The sequence below is a fragment of the Trichomycterus rosablanca genome, chromosome 18 (genome assembly GCF_030014385.1).
Source record: "Trichomycterus rosablanca isolate fTriRos1 chromosome 18, fTriRos1.hap1, whole genome shotgun sequence".
Classification (NCBI taxonomy): Eukaryota; Metazoa; Chordata; class Actinopteri; order Siluriformes; family Trichomycteridae; genus Trichomycterus; species Trichomycterus rosablanca.
Window position 1 is genome coordinate 4,609,288 of NC_086005.1, and position 24,392 is coordinate 4,633,679.

Genomic DNA, 24,392 nt, shown 5'->3' on the forward strand with positions numbered 1-24,392 from the left:
ATGTATTGGAAAAATGAGCTTTTGGCCCCTCTGTCCGAGGGAAATCGATTTCTGTCTGAAGGAATTAACTCAAAACAGGTAGGTTTATTTAACAACTGTGTGTGTCATGTTTTAGAAGGAAATTGTACCGATAAACTATAATCCTGCAATCGAAGAACAAGAGAGAATAAAACTGTTTGCTTGTAGCTGATAATTTAATTTTGCTCTAAATTTGTTACGCCACATGTTTCTGCTTTAATGCTTATATATACAGTAGTTGCGTATTTGGTTTTATTGGATGAAATTTGAAGTAGAGTCGTGCAGTCAGAAAGAAAACCAGTTTGCCTAATTATGAACACTGAAGCGTCCCAGTCCGTCCTCTCCTCTTCACACGCCTGCATAGAGAAGGCGAGCTAGAAATTAGATTTTAATTACCGCCATTAAAAAAATCAAATTTGCAATTCTTTGGGTGGCCCGAGGTTTTTTTTTCTTTTCTCTCCCCTGATTGACAGTTGAAATTGACACTCCGGGGCCCTCTTATCCACAGCATTGCGAGCCATTTGTAATTGCAGGTAGTTTGTTATTATTGTTATTTTTTTCTCCCTCTCTCCCAGCTCTGTGGAAATACACGATTAGGCAAAGAGGTAATGGGTTAAGTGTTGGTGTGAAGAAAGAAATCAATCCAGACTGGAAATGGCTTCATTAAAAGAGAGAGAATGGTGGAGAGGGCGCTTTTTTCATTTTGCGCACGTTAACTCGGTGTTTTTATTGTTTTTGGGAGCATATATAGGAGCTTCGACTCTGCGTGAGTGCATGTGTGTGTATGCTGGTGCATGCATGTGATGCTGCAGGTTGATGTGGGCTCGTGCTGAATTGTGTCTTTGTAGGTGATCGGTGCACACACGCACGCGCCCACCACACCGGGAGCCTCGCGCCGAGTGGACGCCCAGCACCGACACGACGACATGGTGAGTTTACTTTTATTTATTATTAACACTGCTTAAAGTTCAGAAATGTGAAATTAACTAAATTATCTGCAAATGCACACAGTATAAAGAGATTCGATTTATAATACGCTTGTTTTATTAATTATATAAGTCCAAAAATCACAAGTAAATTTAATTTGTAATTAAAATTAATATGTATTTTTACTTTTGGATAACAGTAGTGTTTTATCAAAACCTTTTTACATGGGTATGCATAAGCTGTGTTGATAACATGTTTATCTAAATATTTTACATTTAGATCAACGTATGAGCTAAAACAGCACAAATGTTTTATTTGTAATAAGCGGATCATTTTAAATGCAATATGCATGCATGTTTTATTTGTAATAAGAACATACTTTTACAATTAACATACATGCATGTTTTATTTGTAATAAGCACATACTTTTACATTCAACATACATGCATGTTTTATTTGTAATAAGCACTTCTTAAAATCTAACTGCATTACGTTGAGGTTCATTTATAATGAACAAACATTATTTTATATAATCAAAATTAAGGAATAATTGATAAACACGCAGTTTAGAGGTCAGTGAATTTTGACTGTTAGCTCAGTGATAAAATAATATGTAATAAGAGCATATGTGTGTAACTCTTGTAACCCATATAAACTTTATAGCTCTTAAATATGATGATTTTTTAATACGTTCTTGAGCATTTTCATACGTTCAAGTTTAAAAAAAAAAAGGTTCCTTCTGTAACCTTGAAGGAACATTTCATAAGTAAGTCAATAAGTCTTTAAAAGAACAAAAACACATATTACAGTGTGGATTTTGTTTATAGTAGGTTTACCCTTTATAACTGGTGCAGATTATTTGTTTCTTAGGTCGATTTATAAACATTGTATTACGACTGTTATTTGCTGTTAATAAATGACTTTATTCGAACCCTAAATAGAGATATATGTTTTTTAAAGAATCACACATTTTTAATTAATCTTGTTAACTAGAGACGCACAGTATAATAATATTGTTTATTTATCATAGTTTTATAACTTTGGACGTTTTACATGTAAATAATTTTATGCCATTTTTACAATTTACTAACAGTTTTAAACACATTTGCTGGTAAAGTATCCTCATATCAAAGCTAGCCAAATGATATATTAAGCATTTAGGGTATTTTTGATACAGTATATACAGATATATATATATATATATAGATATATATAGATATATATATATAGGCCTAATAATGACCGAAAAAGACACAACACGTAGTTTTCGGATTTGATCAGTTAAATTATGTTCTTTTCTCACATCTTTTGCGCATTTTTCACGACTGTTTTAATTTACTTACAAGAAATTAAATGATATCAGATTTGATGCCACTGTCACACTCAAAATATGTTGGAAATAAATGTGGAACAAAGATGTAGAGTGTAAATAAGTCAGTGTGTGATGGACTGACACCCGGGATAGGCTTCGGATCTTCTGCAGCTTTGACCAGGGCAGAGCAGTTACTGAAAAATAAATAAATAATTAAAAGTGTAAAAGTCTGAATATCGTAGCCCAAATTATGTCGTTTATAAGCGGAGTTTCGATTAAACACATTAAAGAAAATACCGAATTGTCGCATCACTTCGATTATTTACAAAACGTCGTTTTACTAAATTTACTGTTCAGAACTAATTGACTTTTTTAACTTTAAAATCTTCTGGTTATTCTCGCTCACTTCACTGTTAAATGCTGATTGTGTTTATTTTAGGCAATGCAAGCCGATTACGATGTGATTATATTGTTTATATTGATTATATATTTGATTATATGTATGAAAGTTTAAGCTTAATTTAGCCCAGATTCGTTTTAAAACACACAGCTTGTTAGCAAAAAATATAGCATTTGCTCCAAATCGTTGGATTGCAATTAACACAGATTTACAAAAAGCTAAAATATTTTCATCTAAAGTGACTAGATTTGGCATCCAGTTAAAAATAAATCTGTTGCACACCACTCTCATCAATCAGAAAAAATAACTACAATAATGTGTATTTTATATTATTGTTATTATTATTATTATTATTATTATTATTATCATTATTATTATTATTATTGTTGTTGTTGTTATTATATATATATATATATATATATATCCATATATAGGTGGACTTGTCTGCCAAACATCCATAGCAATTACATCCGGTAGACTTAATAAATCATTGGGCATCAATCAAAACCATCATTCAATCATATTTAATACTGAATGAGAATCAGAATATCAACTTAAAAACATCTTTAGTAAAAGTTAGGAGATGCTTCTAGACATTGAGGGGACTAAAGTCGTCCCCGTGAAATCCTTTGGATTATTTATCTGCCCAACATTTATTGATATCATGATACACAATTATATAGTCAGAAATAAAATAATTAAAAATCAAGACTTAAATATTTTAGCATAAGAATACAATATAGTATAATCTTTGTTGTTGGCTGACAAAATAAAATAAAATAAATCACTAATTGTCTAAAACTCACACGTATACTTAGAATTTAGATTGAACATGCTGGGTTTTCTTTAGTCCATAGTATTATCCTTAGTCAAGACTGATGATCAACCCTCAAGAACTCTTTCAATGCTCAGGGCCTGTTATTAGGCCTCTGAAAAACTTGCTACTAGGCCTCTGAAAATCTCTAGAATTGAATGAACGCCTACACTGTTGAATGTACTCTGATGGTAACGTCACTGGGATTTTGCTCTCTATGTTTACTTTTATATCAGTGCTGATCTCCTTCTTCCGTTCTCCACAGTCCCACTCTGACGGCGAGTCTCAGAGGTCAGTCATGGAGAAAGAGGAACCTCGCTGCTCTCCGAGTCCTCCATCCACACCATCTATCTGCTCGCCCACATCCAGTACCTCTGCCTCGTCCGTGCCCCCCTCCTCCGGCAAGAACGTGTGTGCAAGCTGCGGCCTCGAGATCCTCGACAGGTACCTGCTCAAGGTAGGAGAGTCTATATGAACTCGGCACTGACATAACAGAGTTATGATGGGACAAAAAGTAGAATCTCTTTTTGCATTTTTTGTTTATAAAATTTTGAGAGCCAAGAGAGGGTAGCCTACCACAGAAAAGAAATTTAGCCTGCATGATGTGTGCTATGATGGTTTAACTGTGGCTGTGTACATTATTTATTTATTATTTTTTTTTAATTTGTTAATATTTAAAAATGCACTATGGTTAGCTTAATGGATAATGTACTGGATTAGCCATCAGAAAGCTGTCGGTTCAAGCCCCACAGCTGTCAAGTTGCCACTGTTAGGCTCCTGAGCAGGGGCCTTTAACCCTCCATCACTCAAACTCTATTCACTTTACTTTGAATAAAAGCGCCTGTTAAATGCAGCAAATGTAAAAGACAGAGGACAGAGAAAGTATTTAAAGCAAGAGTGTACAATCTGATGGGCAGATTCCTTTTTCCTTATGTCTATTTCTTTCTTATTTCGGTTTCAAAAATGTTGTTTGGAGTTTGAAGAGCTAAAAATGAGAAGCCTAATACAGTGAGATACACAATATAAGCATGTTTCTTATATGATCTCGCAATCTGAATGACTGACAGTAGATGAAATGAAGACATCATCCCTCCTTTGTTTTTTTGCTTTATATAAAACATTTTTTAAAGATGGTATGTAAGCATGCTTTGTACTTGCAATATAATGGTTTGCATAGAGTTTATTTTTTAAATATAAATTGCTGTATTTTAGTAGACAAGTATTTATGAAGTCTATAAGAAAAAGAGAGAAAAATATTAATATTAAGCACCATGAGCATGGCATCAAATAACAGACAGACAGTAAATGTTGCTGTAGAATTATTTATTGCTTTCCCATTAATAAACATTAACTGAAAAAGAAATACAGAACTGAAATAAGAGCAAATTAAAAAAGATTGTTGTGCTGTCTGATGTATAGTGGATGGGGGACAATTTCATTTTCACTTTGGAAAACCAACAGAGAAAAGCCTAAAGCATAAAAAGTAAAGCATGGTGTGTGTGTATGCAATAAAATCTACTTGAAGTTAATGTTCTAATTTTTTTAAAATTAATAAACAAACTATGACCAGCAATCTTATATACAGAAAACAGAGGTTTTATTAATTTGTATGTGTATATGGACATCTCAACACTGGGAGAGAGCGAATAATGCTGTGTTTCAGACAATCTGTGTTTTTATTTAGATAGTGAAGAAAAGAGTAGTTTTATAAAAACAACTGTTATGCATGTGTTGACTATGATTATGCAGCAGCAGTAATCTGCATAGACTGTCAATATGTAAATGTAGATCTCTTATTATTATAATTATGTAACTGCAGTCTTAAAAAAATAGCTGAAGCAGTCACTGAAGCAGTTCCTACAAATCTAAATTTCAAAACTGTAAAATAAATAAATAACAAAACACAAAGCATTGATCTGTAATATTTTAATTTGGATTAAATGAAAAACAATACAATAGAACACACTATTTAATATTTGACCTTGTCAATTGACAAATGTGCTTAATAATGCACTGTACGTTTTAAATGGAAGACAAGTCTGGACTGCAGGCAGGGCTGTCTAGCACTCGTACTTTTCAATTATGCAGCCATGCTGTGGTAACCTGCAGAATGTTGCTTAGCTTTGTCATGTTATACAAAGCATGCCTGTCCCTTAAAAGTATGTGTTAAGGCAGCAAATGCTGCTCCAAAATATGCTAATATCAGAATGAATGGTTCCCTCATAAACACTATACGTCCCATATCATCACAGAGCCAAACTTTTTAACTTGAGTAACAATTTGGTCAGTTTTTTTCCCTTTGGCTCAGAGACCAGAACAACGATTACAACCAAGCTCAAGCTCAGAGAAGTTGCCAGTGTTTCTTTAGTTTCAACAATGAAGCTGATATACATATCAATTATTTTGTCCTCATACTCTTTTGTTTAACTAAAGAATTAGATTTACAAATCACTGTTTTCATTCATTGTTTTTTCCTAACTGTATTATTAAACATGTTTGTAATGCATAACACAAATAGGGGTTCCGAGAGAAGACTTAATCCTGCTCAGTGTGTGACAGTTTATTGAACTGACAGTGTAGAAATATACATTTATGTTTGGTTAAGATGGCAAAGAACAGATAAATAAAAAAAGCTGTTATCATGCATTAATAATCAAATTAACAGGCAGTAGACAGGCACAAACGTTTGTTTTATAATTTATAATAATAATAATAATTATTATTATTATTATTACAAAATCAGTCAAGTTGATTCCGACTCCTGTTGACCATATGGATAAAGTTTCTCTCTTCTGTTTGGGTCTTTGGCTTCTAAACATCTCATTCCTCTTATTGTATCCAACCATCTTGTTGCTGTCCGTCCTCTTCCTCTTTTATCTTTAACTCGTCCAACCATAACTGTCTTTCTTAATAAATTGGTTCTTCTCATAATGTGTCCAAAATAAGAGACCTTGAGTTTGGTTATTTGGGCTTCGAGTGAGAGGTTAGATTTAATCGAGGATCCATTTGCTGGTCTTCTTTGTCAGTTAAGGTACTTACAAGTCTTAGACCAGTTTAAAAGCATCGATATTGTTCCTGTCTAGCTTTTTTATTGTCCAGTTTTCATATCAATAAAAACCCACAAACAATAGGATAAGAAAGGATAAGAGTTATAAATACATGTCTTGTGATATCGCAGAGTAGACGCACTTGAGGCAGCTTATGCCCAACAGACAGATGCAGTTTTTTTGATAAATGCTCGGCAACACTTTTGTATATGTTTTTTTTTTTTTTTACATTTAATGGATTAGTTTGATTTATATTTGTATTATTTTACTCTGTCGGTGTCCGCGCATGAACCCCAGACCAGAGCAGCGTGTGTTTAGCAGGAAGTGTGAGGATCATTAATCTTCTGTCTAATAAAATGATGCAGGAATAAAATGAATGAAAATGCATTAACAGAGCAGCACATGTGTGAGATCTTATACACTGTATAAAGTGTCACACGAAAATTAAAAGACTATTATTAAGATATTTTACTAATTATCAAATTTCTATTGCCATTATTTGAAGTAATCTGGCTGTACTTTGTGATTTATATTAGTACATATTTTACTACACTGCAGTAAATTAACGCCCTGATCTTGGTATATGTCTGTCTAGTGCCCAGTGGTACCAAATGATTTTGGAGCCACTTTTTTAGATTCATGAGCCTTAGATTAGAATTAAACAGATACAATATACACGATGTTTAAATTATGTTTTAAACATGCAATTTAGCAGGTTCTCCATTAGAGATACCCTGTCTTATTTTTCGCCCATTTATCTATGACCAAAATCTATCTATCTATCTATCTATCTATCTATCTATCTATCTATCTATCTATCTATCTATCTATCTATCTATCTATCTATCTAATGGCAAGCATTCTGCAATGAATGAGCTAGATTCAAATGTTAACATAAACTTTAATTAAAATGACGCTGATGATGTACAGAATGTGTATCATTTGTAAATGACATACAAATTTGAATCATTTACATTTACGTTTACAGTTGTAGCTTGATGGTTAAGGTACTAGACTAGTGATCAAAAGATTGCCGGTTCAAGCCCCACCACTGCCAGGTTGCCACTGTTGGGCCCTTGAGCAAGGCCTTTAACCCTCAATTGCTTAGACAATATACTGTTACAGTAATGTAAGTCGCTTTGGATAAAAGCGTCTGCTAAATGCCGAAATGCAAATTTGAATCAAATAATTTCAACGCAGTTCGGTTATAAGCCAAAGCAAAAATAATGTTGTTATATTAAACTTATATAAATTATATTTAATATCAGTGTGGACGCATGACTACATATGTGTTCACATGAACATCAACACAGTTTTGTCTTTCAGTAAGATAACTAATATTTTCTAGTGGAACAATCGTTCACAAACGAATCAGTTAAAATCAGGGGATTCATCTTTTTTTTTAATAAATTTTTTGCATGAGGATTTAATGGCTAAATCAACAATTTTGCTGTCGATGTCTGTAAAATCTGTTTTTGCTCTATTTTTATTTTTACAGAATAAAATATATTAACCCTTTAATGGTCTGCTCAACCGCCTGAGTCTAAATACTGTATTTAAATAAGCTGTATTTAAATAATGTTGTTTGGGCTGGATTTACTCCTTGGTTGACATGTGTTAAACTCAAAAATATTGAGAACCTAACCTGTATGTCAACTTGAAGCTGCAGCTGAATAATCATCCATAAAAGTTGCATCATTTTTGGGGTCATCTAACTGTTTGTTAGAGGCTCATTAAAAATACTCTGTGCACTAGTAAAAACAATATTCAGTGTTTGTTGTTGGTATAGTCCCCCCAGAAAAAACTAAGAAATGCAAAGAAATGTATTTTTAAATTATTTTCTTGGTTAGACCATTAAAGGTTTAATTCACGTGTAATGCAAATAATGCGTAATTATTCCGAGAAAGTTCGGATTCTTTTTTTTAAATGATAAAATAATTATTCTGAGTGAATGTTTTATAATAATAATAATAATAATAATAATAATAATAATAATAATAAGTATTTATGGATGTATTTGTTGTTGGCAGGTGAATAATCTGATGTGGCATGTGCGCTGTCTCGAGTGCTCAGTGTGCAGAACTTCACTGCGCCAACACAGCAGCTGCTACATCAAGAATAAAGAGATCTTCTGCAAAATGGATTATTTCAGGTAGGGTAAGTTTTTTCCATTTTATCCTCAGATACGGTTTGCAGGTCTGTATTATCGACTGTGTTTTTATTTTTATGTATATTTTATGCAGGAACTGTGACAATCACTATATGTCGCATAGACGTCCGCAAAAGTTATTAACGGTGATGGTTTCTTTAGGAAAATTTTCATTGCTGGCTCGATTTCTCTCTATACATGTTAATTAGGTTGGTTTAATTTGGTGCTAATTAGTTTATTATACTTCCGACAATTAATCACGCAGATAAGATACGAGTTCTTCAGGGCTTTTCTATAGCATCAATGTAAAATATATTAAGTGAGCATTGGGAGGACCAAACCTTGGAACACTGACGGATCCTAATATTACTATATATATATATATATATATATATATATATATATATATATATATATATATATATATAAATATTTACTGTGATCTTTATTTTACTGCTGTGTTTGGCTCATTTGTTTAACCTGCACATTATATTTCAATAAAATAAATCCCTATAGATATTACCTAAATGCTGAGAATTAAACTAAAATAAATGATGTATAAAACAATAATGTTAATTAACTCACTTCAGGAAAATACAACCAATGTCTGTTAATTGTTACGTTGGTTTATTCATTTAAAGCAAAACAAATGTAGGTGTTTTTTATGCTGCCCGATCACTTTTAATAGTGGATCAATCACACCAACAGACACAAATAATGATAAAATGCTTATTTAAAAAATACTTAATAATACGTGATAATAAAAATAATATTTGCTTTACGACTCTTTCCTACCAAAACATCACAAAAATATGAATAGAAAGCTAATAAAAATGACTTAATTCAATCAGGCATAAACAAAACAGATAAAACACATTTTATTAAAACATCCATATTTGTAAAAGAGCAACTGACCCTGTCACTGCACCACAAATGTCACTTGAGGTCTTTATAGTAACACGATTTAGAGTTTGCTTTAAAGCTTACTAAAATAAAATTTTATTTATACAGTTGTGCCACAGGGTGTCAGGATTTATTGGCAATTGTAATTATTTTAATATTCAATATCAGTTTTATTATATATATATATATATATATATATATATATATATATATATATATATATATATATATATATATATATAACTTCTTGCAATTTAGTGCGTGGTTGCCTATTTGCACCACTTGACTTTAAGGTGCTTAAATGATTTCCATCACTGCAAATACTGTAAAACTTTTATACAAGATGCTGATAATTGGTGGTGCAATAACTGATGTTAAATGTTGCAAATTAGAAAACTGCAAATTATGCAAAAATTTGTAAAGTTTCCTGAGAGCAGTACTTCTAAATATATAACACTATTGGCCAGTAAACAACCCATATGATTTATTACATTGAATTATCTGAAAAGCAACATATTTAAATACATTTTATATTTAGTTAATAAATGTTCCTCTCATATTATTGCCATTAAACAGCCATTTATTGGTTTAGCATGCTGTGATATTAAATGCTGAAACTGTGTATTTAGATGACTTGGTAATTACCAGATACAGGAAATATAATTATGCCATGTCACGCCAGTGGTTTACCAATGACATTTTAATAGATTTAAGGCATGTTGCAATAGCAGTATGACTGTGATTTAATAGTAATAGGAGAGCAGAGTATTTTAAGCATATCTTGCAAACCTGGAGTGTAGAATGAAAAGATATGAGAGAGTAAAGCTGTGAAATTGTCTCCAGGATGTGAGGGTTTGTGATATGCGGTGATTGCAGAGTGTGCAGGATGTTGGCCTGCCTTCCCTGCTCATTCAGAGCCAGCGTGAAGTGACTGAGCCCTTTAAAGCTGATACTGTGTTTTAGCTGAACATTTGTTTTCTGTGTTAGGGCCAATAATATGAAGTGATGCTTCACATGATAAGCTCTGAATGCCCCCTGGCTCTTCACACAGTCATACAGGCGATGTTGGGGCTGGGCAGCGGCTCTTTCACACACATCTGTGCTGCAGTATTATCGTTTGGAGAAAGGCAGAAGTGCTGGGTGTAAAACAGAAGGGCGTGTTTTTGCCAGATATGTGACACATGGAATTTAATAAAAGGGTGTTTTTCTGTGTGGGTGAAACACTGCTTGCAATCAGACTGTACATGTGCATCATTAGTGAAAAGAAGTCATCCCTTTGGAACAATTAAAATACGTAGAATATTACTAGTAAAGAATGATGTCCAAAAACCAATTTAAAGCAAATTTAAAAGACACTTTACTGATTCAAAGAACACTTAATGAACCATTTGGTCTGTACACTGTACAGATAAGGGTAACTTATTACCTAAAGGCATTAACACATTTATATTGTTGTTGAAGTTGTACAAACACTGCAACCTCCCAAATCTTAGGCAACGGTCCTTGGTGACCTTACGTATGTTACCACAGAGCTATTTAATCGATGGACGAATGGAATGTCTTTTATGTCTTTGTTTCTGCATATTCCAGCTTCTTTAAAAGCTGTGGTCAGAGTGCAAGGGCAGTCAGTGTGTGGTGTTCCTGGAGCAGAGAGGGTTTTAAGGGCCTTTCTCAAGGGCCCAACATTGGCTGCATGGCAGAGCTGGGATTCAGAAGCTCCCAGTTGGCAGCACACAGCTCTACCCACAAATTATTCATAATTATTCTCATTAAAACTGATTGTGATGTCAGTAGTTTTCACATTGTGTGAACGATTAGCTGTGCAGGATTTGGACATGTGCATTTACAAATGTATCCTTGAAGAATGTTTAATCAGTGCACACTAGTGTTCTGTTTAAAAATTAAATGAAATATAAATCAGTCACATGAACTAGCCAGCCATTCTGCAATACAAACAAAAATGTTTGTAGTTCATAAAATTATGCACAGGTACAAGTACATTTACATTTTTGGCATTTAGCGAACACTCCAGTGTGACTTAAAGAAGAGCCTCCATAGTAAACATTTCCCTACTATAGTTTAAAAAGACAAGAACACAAAAGTCCAAGAACACAACTCTGCTGAAACCCTGTTAGAACATTTTTTTAAATAGCAATAGCAATGAATAGCAAGTAACAGGGGCAAACACTGTAAATGTATTATGGTCCATTTATGTCCCCTTTTAAATGCAACACTACATCTTAGAGTATGTACTTCTAAGAATACTAGTGACCAGATAAAAGTTAATTACTGACTCCCTCTGGGATGGAACTACAATTTTGTATGCATAAAGTGTATGCATAATAATAATAATAAAACACAATTTGTGCATATTCATTACAATCTAAACTTTGATATCTTTAAAGACTTTTGTCTTTCCCAAAGAGAACTGTTTTCCCTGCAGATCATTTTGCTTTTAAAAAAAGTAAAATAAAAATAAACCAGGCACTGAAACACACTCATTTTGTCATTACCAAATTTAGCTTGTGAAAAATGAACGTCGCTGGCTAATTGCTGGTTCCCACATGTCAGAGGGGCCGGCATACGTTTTTCTTTTATAACCCTGTATGTATGTATGTATTTAGAGCTTTTTTTTTTACATTTGTATGGAGGGTCATGTGTATCAGGGCATCATGGGAACATTACTGGAGGCCAACCAGTGATTGACTAGGTTAGATATTCATGCTGACAGGGCAAATACGAGCTATAATGGTTTCAAGTTGTCAAGCAGTCAGGCGTAAGTTCCTAAAACTTGCTGTAAGGGTTGGGCATCAGATTTTTGTGTGGTTAGTACAACAGCAATAAAAATCTCTTAACTGTAATCTGTTCCTTTCCAAACGATGGTATCTTGTGTGTATACGCCACGCCATCCCCTAATCACGAGAGATCTGTCAAAACGTATGCATTTAAAACTAAATTACGTCTTAACTGTATAACAAAATAAAGCAACAATATATTTTCCAAAACAAAATGTTTCTGTGAGATTGTGATATTGTGATATGAGTCCCTAATTCTGAGAAAGTAAAGTAAGTAAAGGTTCCAGCTCATTTTTTTAAACTTTTTTTTATAAATACTTTAAGAAGAATTTGGTGTTTATGACTTTCTGAAAAGCTAGACTTGCTTATGATGAAAATGTGTATAATGAAGCTATAAGCTTGTTAGAATAGATGGATACAGTGCAGTCAGAACTAAACTATATGGACACAAGTATTAGGACACCACTTCTAATTATTAATTCGAATTAATGTGTTGCGGCCACAACAATTGCTAACTGGTATAATAAATCAATTATATAAAGGAAATGATATGCTTCCAACTTTGCAGCAACTGCTTAGGGAAGGCCATTTCCTGTTCCAGCATCGCTGTGCCCCTGTGCACAAAGCAAGATCTATAATGACACAAATAATATCTCAGTTTAAAGGAACTCTGCACTGAGCCCTGAACTCAGCCTCTCTAGCTTCATAATAAAGTGGAGAATCAATTCAGGCTTTCTTGACCAACATTAGTGCCCAGCCATAAAAATTTTCTTTTGACTGAATGGACACAAATTTTCAAAGAACTGCAAACTCTTATGAGAAGCCATCTCAGAAGAGTGGCTGTTGTTATAGCTGAAAAAAATCACACAGAGGTCAATGTCCAAGGTCATGGTCAAGTGTCCAAATACTCTGTGTAAAATCAGTGTAAAGAAGTGATGCTTGTCTGCCAGTGCTGATTCCTGTACATATAAAAAGCACCTCGACATGCACCAACCATGCCAAGCTTTTCTATACGGCTGTCATGAATGAATGTTTCTAAAAGCACTGCAGTGCTTTAGACAGTGGGAAAACATTTAACTGTAAAGCCAACGACATCAAGCTAAAGTCATACAAGCAAACAGAAAGGCTTTGGATATAAAAACTGGCACTAGAAGTATCTGCATCTCAATGTATATCACAGTCATGGTTCTCTACTGGGAAATGAAAATCATCATGACTGATTGTGTACTGAATATAGTTTGTGTTTGTGGCAGCGGTGCAGAACAAGTTTTTGTCCAGTGGTCATAATTGAGACATGCAGACAGAAAAATAGTTTTGATAATTATTTTGTAATTTAGTGAATTATCTATTGAGTGATATGAATGATCTGGTGGGAAAATATGCTAAATATATGTTCAAGTCCCCTTTTGTAAGGTAAATGTTTATGAAAAGCAACAGTTCACGCATAAGCAGTGTCATACTTTATAGTTACTGTAGCATAAAATGATTTCATGAATTTAAGTATTACTACTACAGTAATAAAGTAATTAAATATATAAAATTCCTATCCTACATGTTATTATGTGTAGAAAATTGGCCAGAATCTAAAGTGAGGTATGAGCTCAGTTCAGACCATCAGTACACATGTATCAGATTTTTTAAACACTTTTTGGTTAAACCATTTTTAAGAGACTTTTACTCCACTCCTGCTGCCTGTATTTATAAAGCAACCGATAAAGCCAAGCTTTATAATTACCCTAATACAAAATGGCTGTTCTATATCTTTTTAAAGGTGCTGCAATGTATTAAAAAGCCTGATTTTTAACAGCAGTGCTACATTTACTTTTTTCTTCTTTTTTCGGCTGTTCCTATATTTAGGGGTCATTACAGTGGATCTGGTCCACGTAGCAGCCATGGCACAGTTTTTACACTTAATGCCATTTCTGATGCAATTCCATATTTTTTCCGGGTTTGGGATCTGCACTGAGAGTGCACCACTCACGAATGGCCAGGCTGTTTTGGCCACCTCTTCTTAGACATCATGAGATAGCCAATCATGTATGTGCAGACAACCAAACGGCTGATAGCTCCACTGAGATTTAAACCACAGATCCGTGGATCTCAGCAATAGTGAACTGGCATATTTTACTGCAGTGCCACATTTTTTGTTACTTTGGCATTATTAACTGAAGTTATAGAAACATATAGACGCTGTCTGTGTGTATTAGCTAGTACAAAAATATCAGCATCAGAAGGCTTAATGCAATCGTTAATATGTGTGAAAATAACAGTGGTGCTAAAACTTCACTACATGTGCTGTTTGCATGTGTTACCATTCCAATGCTCGTCACAATGATTGACTGTGGTGTGGAAATGATTTGTGTCTGCTATGGTGGTGCAGAATTCATTTTTCTCTCTCGTAATTGGGAAACAGACTAACGGGAAAATACAAGCAGACGCTTTACCAACACAGAATATGCAAATGATTTAGTTATTACATATACAATCATATTTGGGACATCTGGTTCTTTTTTTTTTTTCAATAAATTACTTTTTAGTAACATGTATGACACTGCTGCTGTCAATAATCATAAATGCAACCTGATCAGCACAGACACTGCCAAGCTTTAGAATTACTACGTCACAGAATGGCTGTCATGAATGATGTTTTTTTAAAAACTGAGCAGATTTATTGCTGAATACCATCACATAGGATGTCATAGGACTGGGATGCTGCATTTACAAAAATGCACCTAAATACCTTTTCCTGGTTTAGTAATTTTAGTGATAGAAATGTTATGTTTTTAGCATTTAGCAGTTACTTTTTTCCAAAACAACTTATACGCATGACTGATACAATGCAAATACATAATTGAGGGTTAAGAGCATTGCTTAAAGATCCAATATTGGCAGCTTGGCATTGGTGGGGCTCGACCCAGCTAACTCATCACCTTATCACTAGTCTACTACCTGAATCATGAATCTACCACTGTCCAAGTGAAAGCACCTAATAAAACCTGTAGCTTAAGTAAACGCAATCATTCAAATAATGTCTTTAAGTAAAAGTGAGAAGCGTATAAATAATAAATAAAAAAAGAAAACAATCGTTTGGTCTTGTATTAACTTGTATTAATCTGTAAAAGCAAATCGTGCTTATTAGTTATGTTAGCATTAGCATTATAGACAAGGAATGTCATTGAATAAGTGCATTAAATTAAAATTGAAATAATTACAAGTCTATACACTTAAAGGCTGGTACAGGAAAAATAAACAGCATGCAGGATTATTGTATTCACATCCCAAAGTACTTTCCATTCCTGTTAGAATTCTTTGTAAATACCTGCAACTGAACTACATTCTTCATAGATAGATAGATAGATAGATAGATAGATAGATAGATAGATAGATAGATAGATAGATAGATAGATAGATAGATACTTTATTTATCCCGAAGGAAATTATTGCAAATAAGGAACTAGGAGCTTAGCTAACTATGTTTAAAAAAAATTAGCTTGCTGAAGTTATTAAGTAGTTTTAAGTCTTCAGCATCACGAGGTTTACTAATGTTAGCCATGAGATGCACATCATTATGACTGACTGTGGTATGGAAATGATTTGTGTACTCTGCTGTGGTGCAGGATACATTTTTGTGCCGTACTCGTAATTGAAAGACAGACTGCTGGAGCAGCGTCTACATTCATCTGAGTTTAATCTGAACTAACATGACAATCAAGAAGCATGTGGCAAGACAGAGGCAAATATTTTCCATAATAACATCATTGATTTGTTACACACGTTACTCACCTGGTATTATTACAAACCTGGTATTATTACCTACACTCGTACAGTTTGAATCGGGTGTAACTCTGCAGCAATCTGCATTGCAGGTTTAGAGAATTAGAAACAGCGCTCCTCTATAATCTGATTTGCTGAGAGCAGAACTATGTGTTTTCCGTGTCTGAGCCGAATCTTGGTGTCTGGCACGTTTGGATGTCCCGTCTGTGTCAGTCTCTCATCTGTGCCAGACTGACAGCTGCTCTAATCGGGCATAATTGCAGGAAATCAGAGTGGGTTTACTCTCAGCCGTAGGGGAGCTAGTACACAGCAGAAGCTGGAGAAACACCATGTCTGACTGAGCAAAAGAAAACCAACCAAACTCAGGAGCGTGAGCGGAGGGCCACACAGGAAGGTAAAGACAGGCGCTAATCAGAGGGGCAACAGGGAGCGGCACAGGAGGGACATAGCAATCTAACGGTAAAGATCTCAGAATAGTCATTCTGTTTAATCCAGTCCTTAATTTAGAGGCATAGAGAAGTAAACAAGTGCAGAGTAAAATCATACTGTGTTCTCACAGAATAGCTTCTGTGAGTTTCCAAGAGAGTGCGGTTTTAGGTGTGAATGGAAGCCGTCTTGTGCCAAATAGGTTTCCAAATCACTTACAAAAAGTTGCAGGACGACACGAAAGCAGTTAAACAGAAAAGAGAAAGCAACAAACTGCACCACAATCATCTGTCTCTAGAAGCACAGAGATGCATGTCTAAAATTTTGCATACACATATTTAATTAAATCAGGTCATATTTAGAAAAATAAAGACACAAAACCAAAATATAACTCTTAAACAATGATTTAGCTCACTATGTTTGAAGAAAGAAAGGTTGTGTGTATGATTTAGGAACACCTAATTCCACTGTGAGTTGTAGTGTAGGGAGCATCATGATATGGGGTTGTTTTGTAGCAAACAGCAGTGGGGCCTTAAACATCACTAAAGGGAACATAACTGGTGTTATGGTTCTATATACTGGGACATATCAGAAGAGTTTAGTTTATTTTAATTGGCTAAATTGGTTAATTTAATTTGAAGACTTTTTTAAAGGTGCAGATGCTTGCATGGTCTAGCCAATCTCTTGTCTGGAATGAAACAGAATAAATATGGATGGTTTTAAAATTGTTAGTTCAGTGAAGGGTACCTGTAGATGGTTTACCAAGAAAAAAAAATCACCATCATTGCACAACAATGCTTTAAAAAGTTAAATATCATAATTATCATTATTGTAGACGCCTTGAAACTGTCACTGCCCTTACAACACAAGGTTTATGTTATTTATTTAAATTGTATACTTTTGTAACCTGATAATTTAGTTTTTTTGTATATGCTTATAAATACTTACTTTGTGAGATTTATAGGTACATATTAATTAAAGTGGATGTATGCACAAAAAACAACAAAATAAGTTGTTTCCCTCTCATTGTATTTGGTAAACACAGTTCTAATCTGTTTCTCAGTAACAAGTACAACACAAATATTAAATCTGTACTTCTGCAGCCTACACAGATCATTTCCATTTTACAAACATCAGTCTTCAATGTCATATTGCATATCGCAATGTCATATTTTCTGGCATCTGCTCCAAAGAAAGTCACTTACTAAACGAATACAAATCAGTGCTGACAGCTGAATTCATTCCAGTCTGTTTTATTTTCCATTTTTGTTTGATTGTGGTCTCTGATGTGTGATGCTTCAATGTTTTCAGTTGCTCAAGTCACTCAAAACTACCCCAACAAATAGCACCTTCCAAATATTGTACCGACAGAATTGTTGCTTTCTTAGTTTTGACATCAACACTGATTGAATAACAAAGTTGTAAATTTGATGTTTTCGAACAAAATATACCCCAACTTAATAGCACTTTCTGTTAAATTCTTAAAAGGTGCTAAAGTTGAAGCAGATTTCTTTCTGAAGTATAAGAGCTGGTTGTGGTGCAGATTCTCTGAAACACACCATTACAGCATGTTGTATTGTTTTTCTGTAATAGTGCTGTCAGTGTATGGTTAGCAAAGTACACAAAATGCCAACAGCTGCTTTACAGATCTACACTGTGCTTTCACACTTATTGTGTGTAGCAATATTGGGCAAATATGCAGAAGATTAAATTGTCAACACTGTTTCAAACTGCTTTAGATGGCTTTGTTGTGCAGTTAGATTCTGATTAACTACGAGGTGGAAAATCGGTGGTCAGAAAACAGCATCAGGAAAAATAACTCATGAACAGTTTTAGAATGTGAATGGGATACTAAAATGTTGGTGTGTTGGGATTCATATTTCTTCATGTATCTTTGTGCATGTGGGGTGTATTTGTGAATGGGGATCTATTTTTGTGGTGAATGGGGGTCTAGTCTGTGTAAGGAATTGGATACTGAAATGTGTTTGGAAATAGAGTTCTAGAATATCTGTATAAATGGGATTCTAAAAAGTCTGAAAGAAGGTTTATAATGTCTTTATGAATGGGATTAGATTAGAGGCCCTGGACTAATAAGTGAAAGGTTTTTAAGTTCATACCCTGGCTCCACCAAGCTGCCCCTGGACAGCCTAACCTTCAACTGCACGTCTCAATTATAAGTCACTTTGGATGGAGTTTTCTGGTAAATTAATACATTTAAATGTCTCTATCAGTTGTTGAGAAATTACTTTCAGTAAGTTTCAGTATGACAAAAGTACACTGTAATTATATACACATTAGTGCTGACCACTAAGTAAACTTCCATTTTGCAAAAACCCATTTTTTTTTACCAAACAATAAAATGTCAATGTTGCATCCAACTCACAAACGTATACGATACATCATCTTAAAAACAATTAAAACTATACATTTTCTATTCATGGCTTGATCACAAGTAAAACATTCTGAATAACAACCCAAGATACAACTTAGAGAACCTGCAATGATGTCACTTTAGACCTCCCAACCTCCCCCACCTGGGGCCTCTCGGCATCCAGCATACAAGCCTGGTGTCATCATTCTTGGGCCGAAGGGAAAGGCGAACCGCAGCCAAATCAGTCATCTTGATATCCAACATTTCACTGTGGTCGGAGGAGGTGGTATACGACACGTTGTTTAAACTAGCGCTCCATGTGCCAGAGGTGTGGTGGTGGTGGAAAAAGGGGGGTCTGGGCTTTGGGGCTCACATGTAACCACGGCATCTGCACAACATTAGTCTCAGCCTCTACGCCAAGCCACACTGACCCTCTCCCCACCAGACACCTAGAATTTTTACTTGGTTGCTGGCCTCCCATGTTTGGGACTTCAGTCCCATCAAAATAACACCTGCCTCAACTGGCCACATCTTAAAGGCATCACTAAATTTCAACATTTTTGTCTCTGACTGATCTGAAATTCTTCAGGAAATGCAGGTCTAAATTAAATACTGCAAAGCTCATAAAATACATTGCAGCTGGCACAGAGTCACATTCTTGGCAACAATAACAATAGTCCAGGTCGGTTCATTTCTCTTGTGTCCTGTCTCAGCTTCTGTCATCGCCTTGTACTTATTTTCAGACGTAAATCAAGTTGTACTGGTACATAATGTTGAAAACCAGTACTTAAACTAACATATATGAAATCCATTTGAAGTGCATTTTAAGCTAATACATGGACAGGGTATGTTAATAAATTTACTGTGCTTGATGAATGAGCGCTGAGATCATACGCACCGAGCGCAGTCGTGTTTCTGAAGAGCTGTGGCTGCTACAGTTCTGGTGCTGTGTTTATGCAAAGTGCTTTAATTCCAGAATTGATGTTTATTGAATTTCTGACCTTTCAGCTTTTTATGTGTTCTAAAAAGAGCTGGATCCAGGTACTTAATAAAGCTTGCATAGCAGAAGCTTTGTGTAGTTTATTTTATATGCTTTGGATGAACTGAAAAATAGATTCATGAAGGATTGTTGCATTATAGAAGAGGTTTAAAGGAATGATTGGTTATGTAATGCAATACTAATTCCACTTTTAACTTTATTGTATTATCAATGCCACTGAACATTTATGCTTTTTTGAAATGTATTCTTGCATTCATTTATTTCTATTTTATATATAACAAATAATGAGCCAAAACATTGGGTCCACCACCCTAAATGTGCTTTGTAATGCCTACTTCATAACAACTGTGGATTTGATAGTCAGGAATATATTAAATGCTGCAGTATATATGGGCAGCGTAATGATTGAGTGACTCTGATAAGGGCCAAATTGTCATGGCATCCATAACGAATACCCACAGACAGTAGCCCAAGGAGGGACAAGCTGTACACAAGTTGTTGGGTGGCCAAGATTCATTAATGCCAAAGGACATGAAAGCTTTGGAATTTGGTATTAACCTACAGAGGAGTTACTTTGGCTCCAGTTGGACAACAAAATGCATTGAACCCTTCGGTGCCAATGCTAGCCCTGTCCACCACCAAATGCACCAGCAGTTGCTACATAGGCATCAGAACTAGACATAAGAGCAGTGGAAGAAAATCAGCTGGTCTGATCCAGGCACGTGTGCATTATTTATCCATGTAAATAATGAGATGACACCAGGATGAACTGTAGGGCGATCCGCCTCACAAAGTGAAGAAGTACATACAGAAGTTGAAGGTCCTGCTGGTTATTTTCTGGTACTAGATACCACAGGACTTCTTTGGATGTCAGCATATGAGGCGGGTGGTCAGCATGTTTTGGCTCATTGTTGTACATATAATATCAAAATGTCTCAAGCAATTGAGAATAAGAAAACGATTTTAGATGTGCCAAAGTAGTTAGCCATCTTCATAGTGCATCATAGAATAATAAAATATCAAGATCCACCTAAATTATACACACATTTTACTTTTGTTGACTTTAGATGTTGCCCATTGGTAAATGAAAGTAATTATACCTGCTTATTTTTTCAAGACGTTTACAGAGCTGCCATTTCCAAATGTTAAAACTGACATTAACTGGCTACTGAATTACCAATTTTAAGCATGCGTTTCTAAACAACCACCCACTTAATATGTGTATTAATAAGTGGTATTAAATACCTCTGTCTTGGTATATATTATTATAATGTAGGTAAAACTGAAATTAATTAATAAAAATTGCTATTTATTACAGTAAGTCTTCCTGAAAACAGCTGTCTGTCCAGCAGCCATCCAGCAGGCAATTAAAACTCAAATATATAATACCTCTTTGCATTTTGCAGTTGTGTTTTTAGATTGAGTCTGACCTTTTGATAGTCTTCTGTGCAGAGTATTGATGCGTCCGCCCTTGTCTCTCTCACAGTAGGTTTGGTACTAAGTGCGCTCGCTGTGGGAGGCAAATCTACGCCAGCGACTGGGTGAGACGCGCCCGTGGAAATGCTTATCACCTCGCCTGCTTTGCCTGCTTCTCCTGCAAACGACAACTCTCCACCGGTGAGGAGTTTGGCCTCGTAGAGGAGAAAGTGCTCTGCAGGATCCACTACGACACCATGGTGGAGAACCTAAAACGAGCGGCTGAGAGTGGTGAGTGAGCGAGAGACTGGGAGATGTGTGTATGTATCTGTACTTATATGAAAGAGATGTGTATTGTGTAATGCATAACCTGACTATAGTATTTATGTAGTAGTTTATATGTCCAGTGCATTGTTTGTCCCAATGTATACTGAGTTATGAAATACATACAAGAAATTCCCATATTTGGCATCATCTGGCCTAAAAATGTCAAGCCTGAAGTCCTTTATACTTATGCTTACTATTCTACGTCCTAAAATAGGTTAAAAGCAGGTGAGATTAACATATGGCACTAAGATGTGTTTCTTGGTGCTTACAGGAGTATTTCTGTAATGTTGTTGTGCAGCTATATGTGAGGTAGTATGATACATAGTCGTCATTTGGACATTCAGCTTGTACTGACTGTTGCCGTTCACCCCTCTCTGCCTGCAGGAAGTGGCCTCACGTTGGAAGGTGCCGTGCCATCTGAACAGGACAGTCAGCCGAAACCAGCAAAGCGTGCTCGTACCTCTTTTACTGCTGAACAACTGCAGGTTAGAGCAATTCTGATTTCCTCTGTACTTTTACCTTTTGAAAGATATGTTCATGTGTTAATTGAGCTGAGATAGTAAAGGTTAATACTCATTGAGCAACCACGATCCTCTAGCATCACCCAACAGAGCCCTCAATATGATCTAAACTATTACCATTAGCATTAATATTAGAGCAGATCTTTTTGAAGCATGTTTGAATGGATTGGTATTTGCTTCATTAAGTATAAACCATTTGCAGTTCTTTAATCTGTTTTACTACATTGCAATTTGTTGGTGTAATACAGACATGGCACTAGTAAATCTTTCTGTACAGGTCTTTGTTACAACAATTGTAAGCATAGAACATCTGAAATGTGGATAGATAAAAAAACAACAGCTGCAAAATTCTGATTGAAATTATGCCTTAAAATATTGGTCAGTGTTTCTGTATCAATTCAAAATACTTTCATTTGTTTTAGAAAAATACATTCTGAGAAATTACAGAACTAATTAACCGTCCAGAATATTTGACCTGTTTTTGGTTTTATTAACGTCAATGATGGGTGTGTATCTGTATTTATAAAAAAAAAAAAAAATGTCAACATTGAAAAAATAATGGTGATGAGAGGTAGCAGTAGTGGTTAAGGTACTGAACTAGTACTCAGAAGGTTGCTGGTTCAAGCCCCACACCCTCCATGCCACAGTTTGGCCCCTGAGCAAGGCGTTAAACCCTCAATTGCTCATAATTGTGAGTCGCTTGGAAATAAGTGTCTGCTAAACATCAAAAATGAAAATGTTAAATGTAAATGCTTCGTTCATAATTGAGGCAAAAAACTGGATCAGTACATCTTTAATGTTGAGAATTAGATTAATTAAACCACAGCTGTGAATTCATAAAATATAATGTTTTATGAAAGCACTGTAATAATAATCCAATTGTTTCTGGTGCAGGTAATGCAGGCACAGTTTGCGCAGGATAACAATCCGGATGCTCAGACGTTGCAGAAACTAGCAGACATGACGGGATTAAGCAGACGAGTCATACAGGTAACAAACTAAATCTCTTTGGGTGAGATGGTGCATGTACATGTACATGGACCTGATCAAATATATACATACAGCATCTGTAAAAAGTTCCACAAAGTCATTTTATTTGATTGCATTGGCTTCTAATTTCTTCTTAGTAATTATGCTTGAATACAATGGTGACTTCTCTTTGCTCATAAGTAAAAGTTTAACTCAACCAGTTAAAAAGCACATGGAACAGGGTGCTCGGGTGGTGCAGGAGTCTAATATGCTAGCTCACCACTGTGGATCGTTCGAGCTCTCCAGTTCAAATGTCATAGGTTTTTTTTCCCAATGACTTATTGGCTAGTATTGCTTTAATTTGTAAAAAAAAACAAAAAAAACAAAAAGCAAGGCTAATCAGCCCTGAGCTCAGAGACGGCTACATTGGCTACAACTTTAGACCTCCAAATGACAGAGATAATTAAAGTTCTGTTACGAAAGGCTGTGTCTCATAGGTTTTAAAATAAGACTGTATCAGACCTCTAAAAATATGAATATGATAATAAACTTTTATCTAAAATAATATTCATGCTAACTATTCATGACTTCCAGGCTCACTACATTTCATAGACACCAAACATGTTTTGTGATTTTATTAGTATAATGACTGTAAAAGCTGCATTAAAGCTAACAGGTTCTATTTTGTTTGCAGGTTTGGTTTCAGAACTGCCGGGCGAGACACAAAAAGCACACACCGCAGCATGGCGGCCCTCCGCAGACCCACCCACAGGCACGCATGCCCCCCTCGCTTCCAGATGAGCTGCATTACTCGCCCTTCGGCAGCCCCGAAAGGGCGCGCATGGTGGCTCTTCGCGGCTACATCGACAGTAAGTGGCACAATATGCTAAGAAGAACCATAAGAAGACTGACATGAAAAGATATCAGAAATGATTTCTGTGCTGTTATTAATTACCTGTATTTTCTGTTTGTTTGCAGGTCATCCATTCTCAGTGCTGACCACACAGAGTCTCCCTCACCAGGCCATGTCGCTGCCACAGCTGCCCCTCAGCCGCTAACGCTCCACTGTGTTGACCCCTCATCCCTCAACCCTGACCCCCGCTCCAAACTTCCGCACTCTCTTCAGAGGTCGCCTCTGGCTGAAGTACAGGGTCAGAGTCCTGTGTGCTCTTGACCTCCGACCTTCCTTTGAGAGGGAATGGTTCCTCTGGCCAATCAGCGTA

The 24,392-nt window shown here is 35.4% G+C and overlaps 1 protein-coding gene across 2 annotated transcripts; it reads left to right on the forward strand.

The window, feature by feature from the left end:
* lhx6a (LIM homeobox 6a) lies at positions 1–24,278 on the forward strand. Of its 2 annotated transcripts, XM_063014325.1 has the most exons (9): positions 1–78; positions 867–947; positions 3,737–3,928; positions 8,549–8,670; positions 21,423–21,643; positions 22,064–22,164; positions 23,095–23,190; positions 23,864–24,038; positions 24,148–24,278. In XM_063014325.1, exons 1-9 carry the CDS (start codon positions 1–3, stop codon positions 24,225–24,227), a joined length of 1,146 nt encoding a protein of 381 aa, XP_062870395.1. In that variant the 3' UTR covers positions 24,228–24,278. The 2 variants fall into 2 exon arrangements, with proteins under 2 accessions (XP_062870395.1, XP_062870396.1); XM_063014326.1 differs by lacking the exon at positions 867–947.
* Positions 24,279–24,392: the final 114 nt, after the last annotated feature.

Excerpts from the sequence above, each read along its gene's own strand:
- lhx6a (XM_063014325.1), top strand. The coding sequence starts at position 1 with ATGTATTGGAAAAATGAGCTTTTGGCCCCTCTGTCCGAGGGAAATCGA. Across the intron at positions 3,929-8,548 it reads TCGACAGGTACCTGCTCAAG|GTGAATAATCTGATGTGGCA; the intron begins GTAGGAGAGTCT and ends TGTTGTTGGCAG. Across the intron at positions 8,671-21,422 it reads TGCAAAATGGATTATTTCAG|TAGGTTTGGTACTAAGTGCG; the intron begins GTAGGGTAAGTT and ends TCTCTCTCACAG.